At 38.3% G+C, this 25,102-nt stretch overlaps 1 protein-coding gene across 1 annotated transcript in view; it reads left to right on the forward strand.

Annotated features, from left to right (window-relative positions):
- SLC12A2 (solute carrier family 12 member 2) overlaps positions 1-19,106 on the forward strand; it is a 108,165-nt gene extending 89,059 nt beyond the window's left edge. The window contains exons 17-27 of the mRNA XM_065407063.1: positions 605-745; positions 1,003-1,109; positions 3,076-3,155; positions 8,784-8,924; positions 9,570-9,617; positions 11,444-11,566; positions 12,203-12,314; positions 14,345-14,431; positions 16,659-16,794; positions 17,824-17,891; positions 18,971-19,106. Coding sequence (XP_065263135.1) covers positions 605-745; positions 1,003-1,109; positions 3,076-3,155; positions 8,784-8,924; positions 9,570-9,617; positions 11,444-11,566; positions 12,203-12,314; positions 14,345-14,431; positions 16,659-16,794; positions 17,824-17,891; positions 18,971-19,106 — 1,179 coding nt within the window. The remainder of the gene's footprint in view (positions 1-604; positions 746-1,002; positions 1,110-3,075; positions 3,156-8,783; positions 8,925-9,569; positions 9,618-11,443; positions 11,567-12,202; positions 12,315-14,344; positions 14,432-16,658; positions 16,795-17,823; positions 17,892-18,970) is intronic.
- Positions 19,107-25,102: the final 5,996 nt, after the last annotated feature.

The raw sequence follows: 25,102 nt of genomic DNA on the forward strand, positions 1-25,102 counted from the left end.
TGCTGGGACACAAGCAGCCACACAAAACCTGATGTGTACTTAGCCTATAGCTATGCCCATATCTATATTTTTTTGCTACAAAAAACAAAACAAAAATACCCATGTCGTTTTTATGGAAGAGTTCAAGCCTGCTGGTGAAGCAATTGGAGCTTGAGAATTCTTGTTCCAGTAAAGAACAGGAAGCACGTACACCTCTACCCCGATATAACGCTGTCCTCGGGAGCCAAAAAATCTTACCGCGTTATAGGTGAAACCGCGTTGCTTTGATCCGCCGGAGTGCGCAGCCCCACCCCTCCTGGAGCACTGCTTTACCGCGTTCTATCCAAATTCGTGTTACATCGGGTTGCATTATATCGGGGTAGAGGCGCATCTAAGAAAGGGAGACCTATTGTTGCCCTTTGAGTCAATTTTACTTTGTGTTGATAGGTCTCTTGTTTTGAAGTGACAAAAATATCTTTTGAACTTAAAGTGTATTAGATTTTATTTTGGGTTAATTATCAACGCACTCATGCAACAGTACAAAGGAAATCTATTTTTCAGGAAATAACCTGTAAGTGATTATTCTAAAATGCACTTTGGACTAATAGTAGTACATTTTTTAAAGGGCCCTCGCAGACAAGCCATGAAAGAATTGTTAACCGACTTGGCCAGATATCAGCGGTGGCTTATCAAAAACAAAATGAAGGCCTTTTATGCACCAGTACATGCAGAGGATTTGAGAGATGGGGGACAGTACTTGATGCAGGTACACTTCTCTTGCAATTTTGTTTGAGCTAATGGGTGATTGGCGTCAGAAAAGTACAAACATTTTTGCATTTTATATTTTACACTTTCAAGCATGCATATTGAAATGAATTGTAATTATGCAATATTTTCACTCTGCTGCTAAAAAGCTTTTATTAAAAATGTGTTTAGTGCAAGTAAGAACATTTTCTTATTTTACCTGCAGTTAATATAATACTTTTTAGTATTTTAAAAATGCTTGATTGGCTTTGTTCTTAGGCTGCTGGTCTGGGTCGAATGAGACCAAACACTCTTGTTGTTGGATTTAAGAAAGATTGGAAACAAGCTGACATGAGGGATGTGGAAACCTATATCAGTTTATTTCAGTGAGTACAAAATGCAGAACTTAGAACTGTTGTTTTTACCAAATACAGTAAACAAGAATATATAACCTGAAGAACTACTTGTACCTGTAGAAGAGTGTAATCAGTTTTTAGATGAATACTTTGAAATAGAGATGAACTGTTTCCAAGTATTCCCAAACATATATAATTTTCAAATAATTAATATTGAAATCTCCTCAGTAAACGTACAAAAATGTGTATATTTAGTGCTGTTTTTCAGTGTGGATAGGTATTATTGATGGTCAACTATTACTTTTGTCAACCCCAGGAGCTTTTCCCGATCTGAGGCCTCTGGTGGCTTTAATTTCAGCAGGTGTTGTTGATCCCTCTACTATTTCTAACTTAGTGTTAGCATTCCTCTTGAACCTGTGTGTGATCATTGGTTGTGAACAGTTTAATATAGAATGGAAATCTTCTTTCCAGCCTCTACCTTTTTTGTCATGCATTTTCAGCATCTGTCCCTGGAGAGACCTCTGACCGTCTGTTTTTTTCCTGAGAAGTCTTTCACTATTGTGTAGAGCTGCTTGTACTCTCCCTTCTGTGCTGCTGCCTCTGCAGCCTGCTCCTGAACCCAGGCATTGTTATTTTGCCTGCATCTCTTTTTATTTCTTTGTAGTTTTTTCTGTATCTTACATCAGCCTCAAAGACTCCTACCTGTCTTGCACTGTTATGTTTTTGCCTTCAAAGCTTTCTTTTCGTCAGTCACTGCCCATGTTCCAGATATAATCCATGCATCTTTTTTCTGCCTTCTTTTGGTGGCCCATTATTTCCCCTGCCATCTTCTAATTTGACCATGTGTCTTCCAGACTTTCATCAGTCTGGTCCTGTAAAACACTGGAACAGTTGCTAGGTGGAATCTGATCTACATTTCTTTGCCTTTGAACTGCTCTTTGTCTGTGATGCTCTTTTTTCCATCTTCATGATCTTTTTTGAGTTTAGGTTGCAACATGTCCACTTAATAATAATGATCTCAGCTAACATCTGTTCCTCTGCTAACTCTGACATCCCTCAAAGAAGATGCCCATCTCTTAAATATACATATGGTCTGTCTTGTTGACACTCGCATTGTCTGGTGATTTCCATGTGAGCTTGTGAATCCACTTGTGCTGGAAGAATTTGCCTTCTATTTAGGGTGTTTGTGCAACAGAGATTCAAGAAGTGTTTGCCATTATTGATTGGATGTCTTCCGATGCTGTGACACTTCATATACTAAGTATTAATGTCAAATAAAAACAAAATGTCCAATATGGGTAGGTTCCTTTGTTACTGGAACTTTGATTTGGACTCTCCTGACTTGTATTCAGACTTGTAGCCTAATTTTTCATTAACAAAGTTTTGTCCTTTTAATTTCCTTGCTTTTTTAAGGAGAGAATTTTTCCTGTAAGTTACACATAATGGAAACCAGAGTTAGCTAGAACTTGTCTTGAAACCTGACTTCTTTATTATAAATGCTATAATTTGTAAAAATAGTTACCATTAAATTCCATACACACTGCATTCATTAATTGTTACTTTGTATATTTTTGAAACTTCTTTCAGTGCCTATAGTTTTCAGAGGCCTCTCTGGAATTTTTAGTTGTCAAGTTAGGGGATCTCTTATAAAATATTTTGGGACTTCTGGTGAAAAGAATTTTCCTGTACTACTCAGAAGGATTAAATTTCCCACACACTCTTTCACCTTTCCCATGGAGCTTAGAATGGCTTGTTTGTATTTCATTTGATCACTGTTTGCAATACAGAAAGGAAGTGAAATTGAGACAGTTGCTGTCTATTACACTTAAGCCACTTCAAAAGACTGAATACCATATGCTGAATAGTTTGGGACTTGAAATCTCTAAAGTACAATTTATGTACATGAAGCTTAAATCCAAGAGAAAAATCTCAATTGGGATTGTTGAGAAATAAAAATAGAACAAGACAAAAATGCAACTTTTTTACCCTTTTACAGTGATGCCTTTGACATTCAGTATGGTGTAGTTGTCATCCGCCTAAAGGAAGGTTTGGATATTTCTCACCTTCAGGGACAAGGTATGCTTTATTTTGCCTCCTAGAAAAAAGAGAAAAATAGAACAGCCAAATTTTACACAGTTTTCTGGACATCAGTTCAATGAATAGTTAAGTATTCTATAAACTATTTGTTACGTCTACAAGCGAAGTATAGAGATTTAGTGTTTATAATTATTTCTAATATTTTGTCAACTTAAAAATACTTCTGTGAACCTTGTACAAAAGAAAACTAGGTGGAGTAGGTATGACTTCTGTTACTGATGGGTTGCTTTTAATGATAAATGTTCTATATTTTGTATTGTAACTTCTTTTAGAAACCGCATTGCATACATTATTTTCTTCTCAGTTTGTAACCACCTACATACTTAAATTTCCCCAAGGATTTAATTTTTTACTAATACATGCTCAAACTCAAATGAGGCCAGAAAATCAATATTGCATATTAGAAAAGTATCTGCAGTCTAGAAAATTAAACTTGATTTAACAAAAGTTGCATGACCAAAGACATTTTGGATTCTTTCATGGCAATTTTTTTCCATTCTAGTGATATAAAAAGCCTGGAGATGGTACATCTGCATTGGACAAATAGGGAACAATAAAGATAATACATTTGTAATACAAAAAATTAGTGGTGATTCAAAGAAAGTAGTTTATAGACTTAATTTTTGTTTTTATTAAACATTATATTAAAAGAACATTATTAAGGTGGCAAAATCAAGCACTTAACTTAGTTTTTAATTACATCATCTAATATTATCCCGGGGTTTCAATTTTAATTCAGGCATATATTGACTTTGTAACCTTAATTGTGTTATTTTAAGGTAGTTTTACTGTGTGTAATTTCCTAGGTTTAAACATTAAAAAAAGAAAATTGGAAAAAAAAAAGATATTTTATCATGTGATGTCATACTGATACCAAATGGGTCATCAGCAGAATTGGAACCTTTTAAATCCACCACAAAGACCTCTTCCACTTGAGCTAACTGAGTGACTAATAGCAGAAGTAGGTTCATATTCTGTGTGGACCAGTATTAGAAGGGGGGATAAAATATTTTGCCAGAGGGTTTCCTAGATATTTGCTGATAGAAGACTGGTGAGACTCAGGATTCTTGGGTTCCATTCTGAGCTCTGTAGTGGAGTGTGCTCTAATGACCACGGACCTTCTGCCCATTCCCCCTGAGTGTGATCCCTTCTGGCCCATCCCCTCCAACCTGCCCTTGTCCTGTCTGTTCCCCGCCTCAGGTTTAACAGTCCAGTCCTTTACTCCTAAAATAGCCAGTCCCAGTCTCCACTCCTCAGGTTTTCATCCCAGTCTCTTTGATTAGCCAGTCCAAGTTTTCACCCTCGGGGCTCCCAGTCTACTCTGCAAACACCCAGCTTATTGTCCCCAGTCTCCTTGCCTAGCCAGTCCTACTCCTAGATGAGGACAGATTAAAAGATTGGGACTTTCCAGCTTGGAAAAGAGATGACTGGGTGAGGGGAATATGATAGAGGTCTATAAAATCATGAATGGTATTGAGAAAGTTAATAAGGAAGTATTATTTACCCCTTCACACAACACATGAACCAGGGATCACCTTAATGAAATTAATAGGCAGCAGGTTTAAAACAAACTAAAGGAAGTACTTTACACAATGCACAGTCAACCTTTGGAACTCATTGCCAGGGGATGTCATGAAGGCCAAAACTATAACTGGGTTCAAAAAAGAATTTGATAAGTTCATGGAGGCTAATTCCGTCAATGGGTATTAGCCAAGATGTTCAGGGATGCAACACCAGGGTCTGGGTGTCCTTAGGCCTCTGACTGCCAGATGCTGGGACTGGACAATGGGATGGATCACTTGATTGCCATATTCTGTTCATTTTCTTTGAAGCATCTGTCATTGGCTGCTGTCGGATACTGGGCTAGATGGACGCTTGGTCTGAGCCAGTATGATCATTCTTCTGTTCTGAATCTTCACTCTCACCACCTGGATTCATCCAATCTCAGTCTTGCCCACGACCTAGTGGGTTCCAGTCTAAAGCAGCCCAGAGCTGCAATTGTAGGGAAAATCCTTCTCATCCCTAGGCTGGAGCATGACCAATGCAGATTAAATCTTCGTGGAATTTAGCTGCCATAATCTAAGAAGTATGCGTTGTGCAAACAGATTTTTCAAAACTTGACCAAATTTGGGTGGATTTTCATAGAGGACAGCAAAAACAGATCCCTGACAAAAAGGCTACCCACTGCCAAACTTCAAGGCCACTCTAAAGCAGAGGGGCACTACAGGTTTTCAAATAAAAGCTTGACAGAATTAACATGGGCAAAACAACCCATTTTTCCCCTAGCCACGTTCTTTTGAAGTGGCTGACCCATTTTGGCTAAAACTTTCCCAAAAAATTCAGTCTGAGCAGGGCCGGCTCTAGGTTTTTTGCTGCCCCAAGCAAAAAAAATTTTGGTCGCACCCTCCTGCCGCCCCAGCCCTGGGTCACTGGTAACTCGCTCCCAGGGCGGGTCATTCAGCAGGAATTTTGGATGTGCACAGAACACAGACAGGATTGGTTCCCATATGGTTACAGAACTGCACTAAAGTGGAACAATTTTCAGCTTGTGTGATTGAAGGCTATCTGGATGCATATTATAAGACTGTCCTACATAAATGAGGAAAAGTTGAGGTGCCTTTATTATTCTTTTGTTCCATTCTTTGTTTCTATGGGGAATTTGCCAATGCAATATCACTGTCTTCCTTTTAAACAAATAAAACAAACTTAAAATAATAATAATAATAAAAAGCAATGGCTGTTGAAAATAGCAATTCCAGTCCTAATAACCACTGGGAAGCATTTCTTGCTCAATTTATTCTACTTTTTTTACAGCAAGTTACAGTGGATCAGTATATTTGATTTGGGAGAAATGAAGTAACAGCTGCCCAAATTGAGCTTGAGCACTCCTGAATTTTGAGGGTGTTCAAATCTGGAAGGCAGGTGCTGGATTCCCTTTCTGAATATTAGCTAAATCTGGAAAAGAAAAGTCAATTTCTACTTCCATGGCTCAGAAGTGTAAATCCTCCTACGTGCCTGGTACTGTATCTAAAGCTGCCCAGTCTAGTAGAGCCTCCCCTCCCTTACTTTTCATTTTAAATTCTAGTGAGATCCACGTACCTCCCTTGCTAGGCTTCAGATAGAGAGGTGCACTGTCCATTTAGTCCACCCAATTCTTTCTTTGGGGGAGAGCCCAGGGCTGGGGCGGCAGGAGGTGCAGGTGGGGGCCAGAGCTGGGGCGGCAGGGTGTGCGGGTGCAGGGGGGGGAGAAGAGCCCAGGGCTGGGGTGGCAGGAGATGCGGGTGGGGGGAGGGGTAAGAGCCCAGGGCTGGGGTGGCAGGAGGTGCAGGTGGGGGTCAGAGCTGGGGCGGCAGGGAGTGCGGGTGCAGGGGGGGGGGAGAAGAGCCCAGGGCTGGGATGGCAGGAGATGCGGGTGGAGGCCAAAGTTGGGGTGGCAGGAGATGCGGGTGGGGGGAGAGCCCAGGGCTGGGGCAGCAGGGGGTGTGGGTGGGGGCAAGAGCTGGGACAGCAGGGGGTGCGGGTGCGGGGGGAGGGAGATCCCAGGGCAGGGGGTGCGGAGGGCGGGGAGAGCCCAGGGCTGGGGCAGCAGGGGGTGCTGGTGGGGGCCAGAGCTGGGGCAGCAGGGGGTGTGGGTGGGGGAGAGTCCAGGGCTGGGGCAACACAGGGGTGCAGGGGGAGCCCAGGGCTGGGGTGGGGGGCGGCAAAACACCTAGAGCTGGCTCTGTCCCTACCATACACAGCAAGCTGCAGCATGAGGTTTCAATTTCACACTCCTTCCCCCTCCCTTTCCTGTTAATTGCGGCCGAGGGAATGCTGGGAAATGTAGTTCTTTTCCTGCTCCAGGGCTGGCTCTATAGGCAGGGAGCTAACCAAGGAACTACAACTCCCAGGGCCCCCTGTTGGTTCTCAGCTCCCATGCTGGATTCTTGCGCCCCTGCAAATTTGCCGACCCAAGCACCTGCTTGCTTTGCTGGTGCCTAGAGCCGGCCCTGAGTCTGAGGCAGACAATTAACATAGAAAACTATAGCCCAAACAATTAGAGTTTGGTAAAGTTATAAGTAAGGCTGTGGGTTTGTCACAAGAGTCACGGATTCCATGACCTCCATGACTTCTGCAGCGGCCAGTGTGCCTGGCTCAGGGGCAGCTCAGGTAGCCCCTGCGCTAGTCACACTGGCCGCTGCTGTGGCAGTCTCGGGCCACCGCGCCCCCCACACAGCAGCAGCAAAGTTTGGGTGTGTGAGGGGGTTGGAGCATGGGACTGGGCGAGGCGGGCTCTGGGTGGCGCTTACCTGGGGGCTCCCTGGAAGCGGTAACATCCCCTCGCTCAGCTGCTAAGCGGAGGCGTTGCCAGGCAGTTCTGCGCACTGCCTCCACCCAGAGCGCTGGCTTTGCTGCTCCCATTGGCCAGGAACCGCGGCCAATGGGAGCTGCGGGGACAGTGCCCTGGGCGGAAGCGGCGCGCAGAGCTGCCTGGCCACACCTCTGCCTGCCAGCCCCGCCAATCCACCCAGCACTTGCGGGGGTCCTAGGCAGCATGCTGCCACCCGCGGCCCTCCCAAGCAGCCAGTCTGCCCTCCCCCAGCACTCGCGGGACCCCGGGCAGCCCCCCCCCCCATTTTTATTCACTGATATTTTTAGTATAGGTCATGAACAGGTCACAGGCAGTGAATTTTTGTTTACTGCCCATGACCTGTCTGTGACTTTTATTAAAAATACCTGTTATTAAAACGTAGCTTTAGTTATAAGCAACTGAAGACTATGTCCTATAATGGGAAGTGTGAGGCAATCTTAATAATAGGCAGTTCTGCCACCCCTCACTAATATAATACCTCATGGCAGGGATCATATGTTCCTGACAGCTTTACTACTGGTCTCAAACTTAAGGCAGTCTCAACAGGTTGGAGCCATTGCTGACTTAACTGATAACTTCTGGCTGAGTAATCAGTTTTTGACCAGGTTTTTTAAAATTACTGTGCCTTTTTCTATTACAATCAATCAATAGTTAACTACCTCTGCTAGTGTCAGATTCTGTTAAAAAAGGCCTTTGCCTGAGCTTGTCTGCTGAAAGGAGGTGTGTTTTTACTCACTAGATTTTGGACAAGCCACCTTCAGCAAGCAACTTTATGGAAATGTAGTATTGTCTCTCTTAATATTTTTGGAAAAATGCTCAGCTTGAGATAGAAATTGATCATAGATTTTTAGGATCTATTTTATACCAAAGGCCTCAGGTTTCAGTTCCCTTCTCATACTAACAATTTGACATAACGTAAATATGAGGATTCAAACCCCTTATTTTCTCCAGCTCCATAGAGGTGAATTAGCTCTGTCTCCACAGAGTGACGTAGTTCAACGCCTATAGAATTTGAAAAGGTATAATCAGGGACTAAACTAAAATAATTCTTTACTTTCAGAGGTAGAATTTCTATGTATGTAGCATGTTGCTGCTGTTCATTAAGTTGTACAAAACAGTTGATTTTTTCCAGAGTGCTATATCTTATAATCTATTACATCATTAATTATCCATAAAACATAATTTTTACAAGCTAAAAGTATGTTTAATGGTGCAATCAGAAATTATATCAATATTAATCATTTATCGCTTCACAGAAGAATTACTGTCCTCTCAAGAGAAATCTCCAAGTTCAAAGGATGCTATAGTAAATGTGGACTATAGCAAAAAGACTGAGACAGACACATCCAAGGCTTTTTCTCCACCATCCAGTGAAAAAACTCCTGGTCTGCATAAAGGTAACTTTCTAGTGAGCTGTGAGATTGGACCATTCTTTTTAGAGTTAAATTACAATAGTATTTTTTTTTTCCTCTTGGAGTTCCCGGGCATTTATGCTGTCTGCGTATTACTTGAGTAGTCACTTTGAAAGTGTAAGCAAAATTTTTAAAACCTTGATGCATAAAGTAAGGCTCCAAGATCTTAGGCACCTAAATAAAAAGCTTGGGTTATTTTTTGTAGAGGTAATGATAACTGTAGGCACTCAGCACTTGTTGAAAATTTGGCCAAATCTTTATACGCAAGCTTAACTTTAAGGCCACCAAGGTTAAGAAACGTTGGCCTTAAACTAGAACATTTAATTAAATGCACATTAAGAGAACATTAAAAAAATTATTCAAGACACCTTGCATTCATGTATGGAGGAAATGTTTTTCTTGTCTCTTTTTGAAGACAAACGCTATGGCTATGTGAAGTATTAACACATTTTTAAAGAGCTAATCCTTACTGCAGGATATGTTGGACCTCATCCATGTTGTGGTTATTTTCTCATGGTGTGCTGCTTCATTTTATGTCTCATTTTCTGAATGTGTACACTACTTTTATCTTCATTAACACCACAAAGGATATTAACCTTTTATTTTGTATTTTTTTTAAACATCTTCCAGAGGAGGAAGAAGATGGCAAGACTCCAACACAACCACTGTTGAAAAAAGGCAGGCATTTCCATCTTTTTGTTACAATCCATTTTTTCCATACTGCTACCTTCAATTTTCTTTTTTTCTCACTCCTTTATGTATAGAGTATCAACCATGAGATGGTATCCTGGATGTCTGTTTAACTTGGATTAGGAAATTCAGGGGTCAAATTGTGGTTGTAGAAAAAGGTGGTGGTACTCTAAGTCCTCCAACAAAATAAGCTTTCTTCACATGAGTTGGCAGAAACAGTGCGCATACTAGATGTGTATATGTTCAAAATATGATTGATTGTGCATGCTTATGCGGTTTCCTGAACATGGTTCTGCCTCAATGGGGTTTGAATGTGTCCATGAAGTCTGCTGGGTTCCTTGGTGGGGCTCACATGCATCTCTGGGCTCCATTATTTGGGGGTGGAGGGGAGGAATAAGTAGTTGTACTCTCTGAAATGCTGCTCAGTCCTGGTGCCAAACTTCTAATTCATTCCTTTCTGTATAGATTTTAATAAGATCATCATTATAATATCTGAGACATCACTCAGTAAACTATGCAGCTCACTTGATGCTTCCACAGGCAATGAAATGGTTAACAATGTTATACTTAGTTTATCACATTTGAGCATCTTAGTGAATACTTCAGTGAAATGAATGGGGCTATTCACACTTTTCAGAGTTATTGTTCCAGGCTCTCCACAGATTCGGGCAAACATTGCTTAATCAGTTAACCTCAAATATGAAGGGAGAATTTCTTCAGAATTATAATTGCTAGAGAATTTACCTCTTTTAAATGAAAGCAGAGATTGTGGAGCACAAGATGGTGGCTTGGGAGAAGTGCCAGTGTGCTGTACCATTGTGTACTGACCTAATTCAAGCTCTGTATAAATTCAGTCAATTGTAGTTCACACCAGGAATATTTTTGGTTTTTGTAAAATCAAATTCATACCTTTTGGCTTAGAAGCTAAATACCAAATAAAGTGGCTGGCTGCTGTATCCAAATCTAAATTTGACTGAGAAGGAGGGTTTTGTTTTTGTTTTTTATCCATCCATTTCACTTCTGTGTCTGTTAGGTTTATTCAGAAAGTCATTTTAGTTTCTTTCTCCGTTATATCTATAGCTAAAAATGCCACCTTTTTAATTACAGCCACTAAATGTTTTGTAAAATTTTTCTAAGCCCTGGAACCTACAAAACCATCTTATTCTGTACATAAAATACTATATAAATATTCAGCATCAAAATGGACTCTGTTTACAATCTTAACTTCCTTAAGGCATTTAACTATATATTTCTTTTTTTTTAAATGTAAGAAATTAAAATAATACTTCAGAAGTTGTAGTTTTCTAAGATTTTTGTCTTGGTAAAAAAACTTGACAATATTAAAGAACCTACAGATGTGTTTTGGTGAAACAGGAGCAGCAGGTCTTCTCTTCAGTATGAGAGATGTATGGAGCAGCAACCGTACACCCACTGTTGCTCAGAAGTATGTTTTTTGATGTTTGGACCAGATTGATGTAGCTATAAGTATAGAGAGAGAGAAGGTCTTGCAAACTGTGCTTATCCACCAAAGGTCTGCTTGTTGTTCCTGCTCAGTTTTGAATCTTTCAGAACAGCCAGTTTCATCAGCTGGTGAAGTCTGATAACTCTTTAAACTTATCTCAGTGTGCATTTTTACAAGTCCATTTAAGCAAACTATAAAGTCTGGAAATAAATATTTTTAAAGTTAGAATTTTTTTTAACAATGCAAATATTGGAAAATTTAGCAATTCTACAATGCTGAGTTTGAGATTGGGGAGATTAAGCAACAGTTTTTCTTAAAACTTTTACAAATTCTCTTTTTCTCAATTTGCTAGACTCGAAAGGCCCACGTGCTCCTTTAAACTTGGCTGACCAAAGACTTCTTGATTCTAGTTCTCAGTTTCAGAAGAAACAAGGCAAAAATACTATTGATGTCTGGTGGCTTTTTGATGATGGGGGTAAGATAATTTGTGGTGATGATAAAAGCACTTGGTAATGGGCTATGTTTTAGTCATGAGTATTTTTAGTACAAGTCATGGACTGTGCTCGGGAGGAGGGTTGGTGGGGCTTGGGCTGGCTCCCTACACAGCGGCAACCCCAGCTCCTAGCTTTGTGTGCTCCCTCCTCTCTGCCCCAAGCCCCAGAACTGCAGCTCCCATTGGCTGAGAACTGCGGCCAATGGGAGCTACGGGGGCGGTGCCTGCAGGCAGTGGCAGCACCTGGAGCTAGGAGCTGAGGGAGAGGAGCTGCTGTCGCCCTTCCCGGGAGCCCCCCCAAGGTAAGCACCACCGCACACCCCAGCCCTAAGCCCCACACACACACACACCCCGAACTCCTGCTGCTGGGAGGCGGAGAGGGACAAGACTGCCTCAGCAGCGGCCAGTGCGTCTGGCCCAGGGGCTGTTCAGGCGGCCCCCAGGCCACGTGCACCGGCCTCTGCAGAAGTCACGGAGGTCATGGAATCTGTGATCTCTGTGACAAACATGGAGCCTTCCTCATACCATATATAAATTGTGGATTTACGCTATTAAATAGAAAGATGACATTGCATATTAACTACTCAATGTATTTCTAAATATTATGGTCTAATGCAGGTTTGACATTGTTGATTCCTTATCTTCTGACAACCAAGAAGAAGTGGAAAGACTGTAAGATCAGAGTGTTTATTGGTGGAAAAATAAACAGGATTGATCATGATAGGAGAGCGTAAGTTAACCTTTAAATTTTAAATGAAACATTTATGGTATTATGGAACTTTGTAATCATGCACAATAGATAAATGTTTTTCTTATTTAATAATGACCTTTTCCTATTACACTTGAATTGGGGGGTACCTGAATGCTAATTAACGTAGCACATGATCATGTTGTTTAAAATAACAAACAGCATTTGAAACATTTTAAGCTACTTTATGATTACATCTCTAAAGCTTAAAGAAAATTTTGCCTTTACTACGGTTGGTTTTTTTCCAATTTGGCAAATACTTTGTTTCTTGCTGTATTTTTAAAGGGAGCAGAAACTAATATGACCAACCACAACAGATTATAAATGTTCACTTGCATCCACAAAGCTAAGTCTAAGAACCATTATGATGATATGTTAACTACCCCACTTCTGCAAGGTTAGAATAGTCTGTTAGGTTAGGGAAACACCTACATACAAAACTGATAGGTGCCAGATAGCTCATCTAATAATGGTAAAGAAACAGGGACCCAAATTGGCAGCCCTAGCTCACCTTAGTAAGAAAAGCCACAGAATTAGGCCTTAAGTTAAGACAGGTCTACTGAGCCCTGGGATATTTACAATTTTTTCTCATCCTTTCCCTAAAAAGTAATACAGGACAGTCGAGGGTGATTACAGAAGAGTTTAACTATTTAGTTTAGGATGGGACATGCTTATTTAAAAAAAAAAAAAAAAAAGTGGTAAATTTTGCACCTGTACCATACATATCCTTAAACAGAATGAGAGGGCATTCAAGAAACTGAAAGGTACGTTAGGGTCTTAAAGATCGCTCTTGTCAGAATTACAGTGGCACTGATGACATATCTCAGTGTTTTCATCATAGATATCTGCAAGGCTGCTACCTGAAATTCTGTACACACTTTAACATATCACTAATCTCTTGATATGGCATTTAGAACTTCTGATTACTTTTGGAGGGCAGTTCTTTGCTTAAACTTTAACAAGTGGGAATAGAAAGAGACCACTTGGAAGAAGAAGAAAATTATTCTAGTAACTACAGCTCCTCAAGAGCCTCTACATAATCACAATTCTCTCCCATCTTCTTCTTTTCCTTAGAGTTCTACTCTCATAGGACTCTTGGGTTTAGCAGAAGGACTGAAGAGGTTGAGACTACAGTCTTTTTATAACCTCTGCTCCAAATATTTGGTGCCATGCAAAGGTTTTTTTATGGCCCCAATGCGTACTATGTTCCAGACAGTTCCGATGCTCAGGTACATCCTGGTATGATTATATAAAGGCAACTAGTTCTTAGAGAGCATTACTATAGAGTCTGTGTCTGTGTTTAGAGCAATTTATTTGTATTTTTTTAAAAGTTCCCCTAGTGTTGTTTTTTTTTTTTTTCTGAAAACCCTAACACTTAAAGAAAATTAATGCTGCATTTCTAGTGATTGGAATTAAAAGTTTGGAAAGTCTGTTGGTTCTGTTCTGTGAAAGAGCTGTCTGGTTTACAAATAAGTTATGATATATGAACCTTTGGCATAACTAGAATGATTCCATTGTCCAAAAGTTGTTGGCTTAAGTACATAAAGCTGTGCTAAATCTCCTCCTGCATCCTCTGATGAAGCAGTATTTTTGTTCGAATTACTCTTAAACATCCGGAGACTGCATTTAATTTCTGTTGCAGGAAATACCAACTTCTGGTGATAAACTGATCACAAACTAAACATTTCTTTTGCGTTCAGGTGTCTTAATTTTTTATGGGCGGTTTTCAGTGAAGTGTTCAGTTCCTTAAAAACTTTAAATACCTTGTATTAAGCATACTTTTAAATGAGCCATCCAGACATGCCAATGTCTAAACAGAGTATTTGTATGATTTTTGTTGAAACCCTTGCCCTGCCTCACTCTCTACTGTTTTATACTTACCTGTGTAGTTCCAAATTAGATTGCTTTTTGAGTGAATGTCCATGTCTCTTTGTGCTGTAAAAACAGCCCTATAGAAATGTTAACTGACAAAATATATTATATAACATATATCTATATTTTTTTAAATTTAGGATGGCTACTCTGCTCAGTAAATTTCGGATAGACTTCTCAGACATCATGGTACTTGGAGATATTAATACAAAGCCAAAGAAGGAAAAGTGAGTTGAAAATATTCCAGAAAGACACATCATTTACTAGTTGCATTCTTAATTTTCTGTTGTAACATGAAAAGCAGTATTTGATTCTCTACATATGTATTTTGATAACTAAACTAGATGGTTACAAAGACATAAGCTTTCAGAGAACAGTGCAAGGTGGTGAGCTCCTCATGCCAAGAATTCAGTATTGTTTAGAATCTCATAATTAGAGAGAGACTACAAAAGTGCTAGATTCTAATTTCAACAAAATGAGCAGTTAACTACAGTAATTCTACCCTAATTGAAAGATGATGGAAACTAAGATAAAACTTGTGTATACTTATCTTATCAAACTCATATACATCTCTAAACCCAAAATAATGATTATATAGCCTGATCTTTAAATCAGTTGTGTGTCAGTGTTAATCAGCTCCGTGAATGCATGAGAAAATCCAAGCCCTGCTGAAATTTTCTTATCCAAAGAATCATTAAATATTTCTACTTCTCAAGCTTGAACAATTTGGCTGACTGCAGTTGATTCCTAATACTACTAGTGCCATTTTATGATGGAATGTCCTATAAGACCTAAGAGGTTGAAAGATTGAGCATCATCTTCCACCTGAAATCTTGTCCAGTATATAAAAGATATAAAATACGTGTCTTTGAAAATTCCTGTAGCAGAGTAATCTGAGCCAGTTGCTTTTCAACAAAGCCTGGCAGGTGCTGGAAATATTTGTCTAGAATTCCTAAAATGAGTTGTACATATCCATTATTTTGATGGATAAGTATTAATCATCAGAAACTTTTTGATTAAAATATTTATACTGAAACTATATATTGTAGATGAGCAAACTAAATAGCTTCCTAGATTATCACTAGTGTTTGTCTTTTAAATATCCTAATTGATATGACAGCTGTTGGGGGCAGGTAAAGCGTTTTGAGACACATGTATGTTATCTTCAGGGACTTACAGCAGAAATTGGCACAAAGTGATGCAGAATTTAACTCCAAAGGTGCCTAAAGTGCAGAGTCTTAAAATTCAGACAGTGGAGGAACTGCTCAACCATTTTGAAAATCAGGCTATTGAGCTTTCTATCTTTTTAGCTGTACAGTTAGGGACATTTTTGATCTCAGATAAATTTGATATGCACAGTAGGTATGAGCCTTGCTCTCATCTTGAGCAAATTCCCTAAATCTTCCCTGATGTGGCAGAGTTCAGGCATCTCTGCAGTATGACCCATCCATGATAAATGTACTGGGCCAGGTCTTCTGCCCTATGAAATCCCATTTGTGCCTGTCCAGTAGCACAAAGTGGATTTAAAGTTACTGTAAATGAGCTGCTGGGAATTCCCACAGAAATCTCTGGATGGTGTACATCTGTCTATCACCTTTTCATAGCCCCATTAGGTAAGAATGGGCTCGGGGCAAGAGTGAGTGTCCAGAGTGTGCTGAGTTCAAGTAGCTTAGATGTATTTATGATGCATGCTGCAGTGAAGTTTACTAAATTGTGAAGTATCTACAGATAGCTGACTGCATGATAACAGAAGTGTATTTTTTATTGTTTTCATTTAATACTGGTGACCCATGGAGTTAGTTTCATTTCTTCACTCGGAGATCATGTGTTGTGTGATCTACGTGGAATAATAAAAATGTAAAATGTATTTATCCAAAACTTTTGTCATCAAAACTTAATTGAATTCCAATTTCTGTCATATCTACTTGAGTTAAATTGATGGCTGTTTTTTACCCTTCTTCATTTCGTTGTATCATTAAATTTCTAGAAGGATGATACTCTCCCTCTTGAAGCTTGTAATTCTCTTAATTTTTTTTTTTTTTTTTTCTTTTAAAACTTTTCTTACATTTCTAAATGGCACTTTCTTCTCTGTTAATGATCGTCCGTCTAGATCGTTGTTAGAAAAAACAAATCAATTTTTATGTAACTTTTGAAATCTAAAAGACAGTTCCCACAGTATTAAGTTTAAGATAGTTAACATCTGATTAAAATATTAATATTCATAGGTGCTGTTTATTTATTTATCTTCCACAAACTAGCAGGTTTCTAGTATCAAAACAAAGGAATGAGAATTCCAGTTGACATTACTTCTGGTAATTAACCACAAAATATACAAGAGTTGACTTATACTTAGGAATATTTTTCTGTTGCATGGAAAATCACAGTTGACACATACACTGAAAAGAGTAACAGTATCTATTTTTAATGTGAACATTGGTTAAAAAATCCTTCCAGTATTGCAGCTTTTGAAGAAATGGTTGAGCCATTCAGACTTCATGAAGACGATAAAGAACAAGACATTGCAGATAAAATGAAAGAAGATGAGCCTTGGAGAATAACAGATAATGAACTTGAGCTTTACAAAACTAAGGTATCCCTTTATACCTTTTAATTATTGTGTTGACTGATGTTGACAGAGTGGTGATCCTACTGTCCCATGTACCCCATTTTAATGAGCTGATTTTTTTTAAGCTGCTTTGCTCCATTACAAAGTGGGTGTGGTGTGAGTAAGTCAGGTAGGAAAAGGCTTGAAAAGTTCACTTGCTCACTCACCGTTGGACAGCAGGAAATGCTCCCTGAGGGACCTACGTCATCAGTAACTGCAGAAATTAATTTAAAAGGGGTTTCTGGCCCCTATAATTAAAAAGATAACCTGTATGGGTATGTACCAATGCAGTGTTCTTTTCCTGAGTCTGCAGCCAGCTTGATTGCTTCTGCAAATATAAACACAGGGAGACTAACAGCTGTTATGGTCTACTGCTGCTGTTCAGAAGCAGAGCAAATACAAGAATTAGGTAAACTTTTGCAGAAGCAGGTGCTGGAGCTGGGAGGAGAAGAAGAGGATGAGGACCCAAAATGGTGCCTTGAGAAAGGGGTAGATTAGTACAGGAGACTTGGATAGCGGGCACAGGCCTGCACAGCACTATTTAGAATACTGAGGGAGGGTAGAGTAGCTTAACCTCACAGCAGGAGGTTCTAGGATATAGATGTGTGTGGGGAATGGGGAAATAGGAAGGAATCTTCTTCTCCCTTCCAGCAGCCAGAAGTCCGCCAGGATGAGGACTTCACTTTTATAAGTTGCTAGCTAGAAACTGACATGAGTGTTCAAGATCAGAACCTTGGAAGGAATCCAGCAACCTCTCTTGTTCTAAGCAGCTGAGGAGGTAGAAGTTTGGATAGAAGGGACATATGTTTACTTTACAAACCTGAGTGATTTATTAAAAGTTGGAGGAAAGGATGCACTATTTTAAACAACACAGCAATCCATTTTGACATCCTTTTGCACATTTCTTGAATAAAAGAGAATTGTACTTGATTCTGGATTGTTGAAATAATGGATAGATCTCCCTAACAAGTTTGGGTTGATTTTTTGTTTTTGTTTTTTCCATTTTAATTACAGAGCTACCGCCAGATTAGGCTAAATGAGTTGCTGAAAGAACATTCAAGCACAGCGAATGTAATTGTAATGTAAGTAAAGGTTGACTGTTTTTATAGTGTTTTTTTTTTTTTTTTTTTTTACTATTTTCACAGTGATACAGTAATAGAGTTACTGTATCTGTTACATAGGAGAATACACAAAATAAGTTGTATTACCTAGGTACAGTCTTTTAGAGTACAAGGTAGAATTACAGAGAGAATGCTTTGTAATTTGGCTTGTGACTCATACAGGCATTCTGCTGCTTGTATATTAACTGCTCTCCATCTCCTTCAAATTGCTCTTTAAAAACAAAAATCTTCCATGAAGCCTTCCATCTACAGTTACCACATATCCCATTTGCCTATATTGTACCTGTCTCTACATATTCTTTTGTACTGTTGTCCCCACTTACAGTACATTTGGATTACAAACTCTTCAGTGTAGAAATTCTTTTTAATTTCACACATCCTGCTCTCTGTACAAAGCCATGTAAGGTTTCAGTGCTCTCTGAAGCAGTAAAAAGATGAAACTTGAGCAATACAAGTAAAGATTTAACTGGTTCCAGTGAGGCAAGAATTGAAGGATTCTGCCAATACTCTGGAGGGGCTAGTGGGCAGAGTAATGTGACTATAGACTGTTGCAGTCTGAAGCAAAAGCATTATCTTGTAGAAAAACAGTCACTCTCCAAATCTTGGCCAAGTGAAGAGGACCATTTTGAATGAAGCCACGAGTGAAATGCTGATTCCGTCACTTCCCCAGCCCCACCCCCAGAAAATTCTTGATGTGGAGGCTAAGATTTCAGGAGTGGGTAGAATTAAGGTGAACCTTGAGATGCCAAAAAAATAGGTTACAATTGAGTCCATGTAGCAGAGTATGTTTTGTTTTGTTTTGTTTTAAAGACAATTTTGGCTCAGAACTAATTAATTTCTTTGTACTCAGGATTGTGAACTGACTACATGTAGCCTAAAAAAATGAAAAGGTTATAAAAATGGGTTAGAAATAAACATTTAGTAATTTCTACCTTATTTCAAATTGTATTTTTTGTATTTATGCAGTACTACTAGTACTCTGACTTGCTTTTTAAACCGTTCATTTCCATTTCCTTTTTTCTTTGTTCTTCAAATTGTAGGAGTTTGCCAGTTGCACGAAAAGGTGCAGTATCTAGTGCACTATACATGGCCTGGTTAGAAGCTCTATCAAAAGACCTGCCACCGATCCTTCTTGTTCGTGGGAATCATCAGAGTGTTCTTACCTTCTATTCCTAAACATACTGCGCAACACGCAACTGTGATGAAATGGTACTTCAGTGCCTGGAAGAGAGTGACTAAGATTAGCATCACAAAGGCAAAAAGTGACTCTTCTTTCACTGTTCCACTGACTTGAAAGCACACAAGGAAAGTCACTGTATTTATAAAGTTGTGAAATCTTCAGTTTTATTCAAATTCTTCTATAACTTAATCTTGCTTAATGAGGGAGGATTCCTTGTTAGACTGAAGAACAACAAGCTTTTTCTTTGCTACTTGAATAGCAGCAATAAAAGTGTTTTTATTTTTGATCAATGAAAGGATTATAGATTTATAAAAGCCTTTTAGCCTTGAGGTGCCTTCTGAAGTTAACCAAACTGCATCCATACACCCTATTTTGTAAATTTATATAGAATGTCAAAATCTGCCTTCAACTAAGACTTCAGATCAAACTTCCTTTAGTTTCTAGTCTCTTCCATCTTACAATAAAATTAATGCTGCTTTTCAGTCTTCCATCAAGCTATTATTTTTAGTACTGTATGTTTTTTCTATTCAGAATTTTGTAATATCTGTTAGATTTGAAACAAAGGTAGGGCAAGTCAGTTGGAATAAAAAAATCATAATGTTTTTGTCCAAGACTTAGTATTACTGAACATGTATCGTTAAAAGTAATTGTGCTAGATAAATGATGGGAGGACCCTTTTCTCAGATTTGACATTGTGCCCTTCTTTCCGTTCAAAATTTGAGATGCATATAACTTTGGCTACCTTGGTGAAGGTTAGTGTGTCAGTCTTTACTCTAGCTCTAATATGAAACTATTCCTGTTGTAGGCTGAAGATAGCTCTTTGGATTATTTTAGTTTTTTAAAAAAGAGGACCTGTCTTAATTCTTGGCCTTCAGATCTTGGTGTCATTTAGTTTATTTGAAGAAAGTGTTAACCTAAGGCTTGAAGGAGCAAATATGAGCAATGTGATGCCATCTAAGAGAATACTATAAACACTATGTGGAATCTCGCTACGCCATCTAATATAAAATGTAAAAACTAAAATTCTGAATCTTTCATCAAATGGTTAAATGGACCACTAGTTATTAGGGGAGATGTTTTTAGGTCAGTTCATTCAGTTGTCAGACATTACATTTAGTCTTACTAAATAAATACTCAGGCTTGATCTAGAAATTTAGACTATCATACATGATACTTTACACATTTTTCATGTTTAATAAAAACTGCCAATTTGTGTGTCCTTCCAGTGTATGTTTTGACTACTTTCTAATTTAGTCTTCTAACACATAAATAAAAAACTTCACTTGAGCCTTTATACAAAGGTGAGTAATGTGAACTATTTTTAAAATTCCTATATATTTTTCAGAAAAGGATTGCCTAAAAACATTTCACAACCTCTAGATATTAGTATTGGGCATGTTACTGGGTCACATTGCTAGTACTTCAATGATTTTCATTGAAGATGATCCATAGAAAAGGTATATTTTTATGCTTAACATAGCATTATATTAAATACTCAGTAATAGTTCCTTTTGAAGGACAAAGCTATTAGTCATTGTGAAGTAAGATACAGCTTGAACTAGTTACAATTGGAGATGTGTTCTACGCTTTATCCACAGTGCATGCTGTAGTCAGGTAATTGGTAAGTCACAAAATAATCTCCATTTTTGCTGTTGGTTTCAGCCAGTCTGGATCTGAATTGGTTACATTGTTTCAGTTTTTTTTAAAAGCAGCATGTTTTGCTGCCAAGTATAAAGTAAATTAATGCTAACATGGGCATGGTTAAGACACAATTTTATAATCAAACAAATTCTAATAAAAGTGCTGCTTAATTACAGAAAGGAAAAAAAGGTAACTAACAGCCTCATTGTGTCTGTTACAGGTTTTGCAGTGCTTGTTGAGGTGGTAGGGATGTCTCATTATTCAGTGAACATGGAATTGTTGCCATGTTTCGTTCTTTTTTTTTTGTTTTTAAACAGATGGACAATAAGGCATGAACTTAGTGCTGCTATCTTGAAAATGTGCACAGGTACACTTATTTAAAGTTTTGTCCATTCAGGAAACCATTGCTTGTTATCTGTAATGCAGGAACCAAATGAAGTGTGTGCATACATGCATATATGTGTATAAAATTATATAAAATATATCTAAATATGCATTTGGGGATGGGGAGGGAATTGTAGTCTGTGAAATAATGTAGGATGCTTTTCACATATGCACTCTCAAAACTTCACTAACACTAGACACCAGATCAACAGTTTCAAGATTTATTGTAACACTCTAATAAACTTCAACAGTTACTAGTAATTGTGAGCAACAGATGTTAGCTAGTGACAGTCATTCCAATTTCTATTTAGTCTATATGAACTTTGATTTTGAAGCCAATTTTTTTTTAAGTTCCAATCATTGTTAATGACTTGAAATATAAAATTTCTCATTGACACATGGCAATTGCATTATTTCTGTTAATGAAATTTCTTTTTATGGGTTTAGAAAGAGCAACCATAGCTGAAGAAATCAATTATTTATTTTTTGTTCATTTGTTTGACTGTATTTAGGTTTCTTTACTTTTACATACATTCTTTTTATATGCTTTTCTGACATTACATATTTAAAAATGAACGATGGAAATAATTTAAAGATTTGAGCTTGGTTGGGTATTTAGTTATCCACTGGGTCTGAAAATGTAATATTTTGATAATACTGTACTGTAACTGTCACACATGCTTTTCTAATGTTTTAACATTGAATATTGCAGTTACTACTTTGTACAAGGGGACACTGCAATAAAAGGAAGTGAATTCAATAAAATTGTCTAACATAGCCTATTTTTATTGAAAAATTTTGTTTTCAATATTTTCAGTCCTTTCTTGATGCATGACAAGCATGCTATATGATTCCTGATATGTGAATTTGTGTACTGCAGTTTTGTAATGATGTCACATGACCACTATTATACTAAATATATTATTTCTAATTACCACACTGCCAGTGAATGGTTTGGGGATACAACTGGTGGTGGTGACAAGTGGCAGACCTACTCTCTACCAAGTTGTTAAAATGATGTTAATAAGCTTAGAAAGGAATAGCATCTAACCTTCCTTAGCTGAATGCAGAACCTTTGAAGGGAAGATATGTTTACACAAAATAACTCCTCTCCCTGCCCTCCCTCCCCAAAACATTGTACATTCCTCAAAGTCCACTAGAAAGAACTCAGACCTACCTCAGTATATAGAATGTTGATAATATATTTATTAAATGTGATATTAGATACTTAAAAATGTACTCACAATAGGTATGCTATTTGTTTCTTTGCCTCTGAATGTATTAGATGCAACTCCTAAATATATTTTTTTCTGACAAACTGGAAATTTATATGGCATAGGGAGAAATAATTTTTAGGAGATTCCTTTGGGAGTAACCCCCAGTATTTCCATTTTACCCCTCTATATTGTGCATTAAGGCTACATTTTCATTGCTTTCTAGTGACAATATAGAGAGAAAAGAGAGAGAATTTATTTATTAACTGCTGATGAATTTTAATTGTATCTCTATCATTTAAATTGTCATGTTAAGCTCCCAAGTTTCTAAGCTTCTAATTTGAAAACTAAGAAAGCATGAATAAGAATGAGAACTCTTATTTGAAAGAACCCAGGCAAATAATTAGGCTCTCAAAGCCATGACTTCCCCAAGAGAGCTGGAGGACTTAGCCTCCTTAATTCATTTTGGAATTTTTCAGGTTCCTAGTATGAATGATTGGATGAGAACAAGAATTCTTATTGCAAAAAAAATCCCTAGTGAATCCAGAATACCCCTATTTTTTGCCTTCGCTTTGTTGAAATAGTTCCTGACTGTTTAAAATAAAATACTTTTTTGATCCATTTTCAATATCTATGCAATTAACCCATGCCTACACAAAGCTGCTGTCTGAGGTATGAGAACTGAGTTAAAGGTGAACTGCAAAGCAATATTTGTTTTGCCCTTTACAATTACTCCTCGGGGAATTCTGAGCCCCTGTGGGGGCGCAGAATTCATGCTGTCTGCAAATTTCTTTACTCCTCTGCAGAAAAATGGTAGGTACCAAAGCTGTTGGATTCATAGGGCAGAGAACTGCTGTAAGGAGTTGTCATATGCAGGGGGGGGGAAGTTTATCTGGGAAAAAGGAAGAGTATTGCTGTGACCCTTGCCTTCTGTAGGGACCAGTTGTGTTTTTTAAAAAAAAAACCGAGAGAAAAAGGTATTTGCTTTTTATATATATATATAAAATAAACTGATATATATATATATATATATATATATATATGAAAAGCAAATATGTCCTCTTTCAGTTTATTTTATTAGCTCTATAAATAAACTCTGCCTGATGCTTCTGATAACTGGCTCACATTAGTGGTTTTTAAATGGTTAGGTTATCTTACTGCTTTTTAAAAAAATGTTCTTTAAGAAAGTAAGTAAATGTATTGCAGATATACAAAGAAATTTAGCTGTGAAGTGTCATTTTTCTGCAATCTCTCTTCATTGAAGATTATATAACCATTCAGCTGAACAAGTGTTCTCTTTTTTTAGATGTTTTTGTATAGAAGAGTTAATATAGACACATTCCTATTTTGTGCAGGTATTGAGATTTTTCTGAGTCCAGTCACAAGACAATTATACCACATGTTAATTGCTAATGTGTACTGAACAGAATTGAGGAACAGCTACTGTTAGATTTAGGTCTAGTAGAATTTTCTCTTGAGAAAATTTACTACTGACATCTACCTGCGAAAGTCACACCCGACTTAAATTTTACCAGTATCTTCTCCGCTTATGGAGTCAGTAATGTCCAGAATTAAGGTTCCAGGAATCATTCCATCCAAGTCTGTTTTATTCCCTTCTAATTTTAATAGACTTCCTTTAGACCTGAAATAACTAATGCTTAGTCGCAACCCACTTACGGAGTTGGTTTACAAGTTTTGACAAATTTGTGAGCATTTTGGAGTTATGCAGCTGTTAAAAATGTTAAATTTTATTGTTATGATGGGCTAATACATGAAATGTCTGCTTGTGATGCATTTAATCCTCAGTGAAAATACCTGCTTTTGAAAATTTAATATTTAAACATTTTACTATGTACATGAGCTCAGATGTGAGCTGAACGTTTTCTAGTGCCTACTAGGGTGACCAGACAGCAAGTGTGAAAAATTGGGACGGGGGTGGGAGGTAATAGGAGCCTATGTAAGAAAAAGACCCCAAAATCAGGACTGTCCCTATAAAATCGGGACATCTGGTCACCCTAGTGCCTACATCTACGCAGTGCGCATATGATATACTCATTGAAGAACAGTTACTCGGTAGGTGCCATTGATTGACTTCAAATGGATCCTTTTATATGAATAACTGTTCATCAATCTTCCCCTCCAGGGTGTATAAATACAGTGTGCTGATCCTGATAGGACTTCCATGGAACACACTGGTTGGTGCATTGAGACCTTAAGATAGCATGGTATTGAGCATGGAATAGATGGGCCTGTGCCAGTAGCTGTACAGAGCTAGAACTGTTCCCTAGATGACTAGTCTTCCCAGCTCACCACAGGAGGGTGATGCACACTTCAGGACCATTCCTGGTATTAGGAGACAAGACCATTCCTTAAGAGTGGGTCTATCTAATGTATGTACCATAGTATCTGAGTGCTTTGCAATCCTTAGCTTATTTATCTTCAATACCCCTGTGATGCAAGTGTCCCCATTGTACATCTGAGGAACTGAGGTGAAGAGACTAGTAAGTTGCCCAAGGGGCAAGAAACAATCTGTAGTGAAGTGGAGACTTGAACCCAAGTTCTAGGCTAGTACTCTAATCACTGGACTATCCTTCCATCCCGACTCCTTTTTTGTGAATGGGGTATGCTAAGCAAACTGCTGTATCCCCTCTGCTGTACCTGCTGCCTGCTGAATCACTTCCACTGTGGAACAGCTTCTTCCCTGCCTAGTTGTGACAACAAGAGGTTACACAGGGCTTGGGACCTAAAAAATG

Source organism: Emys orbicularis, chromosome 6, assembly GCF_028017835.1.
Source record: "Emys orbicularis isolate rEmyOrb1 chromosome 6, rEmyOrb1.hap1, whole genome shotgun sequence".
NCBI classification, from domain to species: Eukaryota; Metazoa; Chordata; order Testudines; family Emydidae; genus Emys; species Emys orbicularis.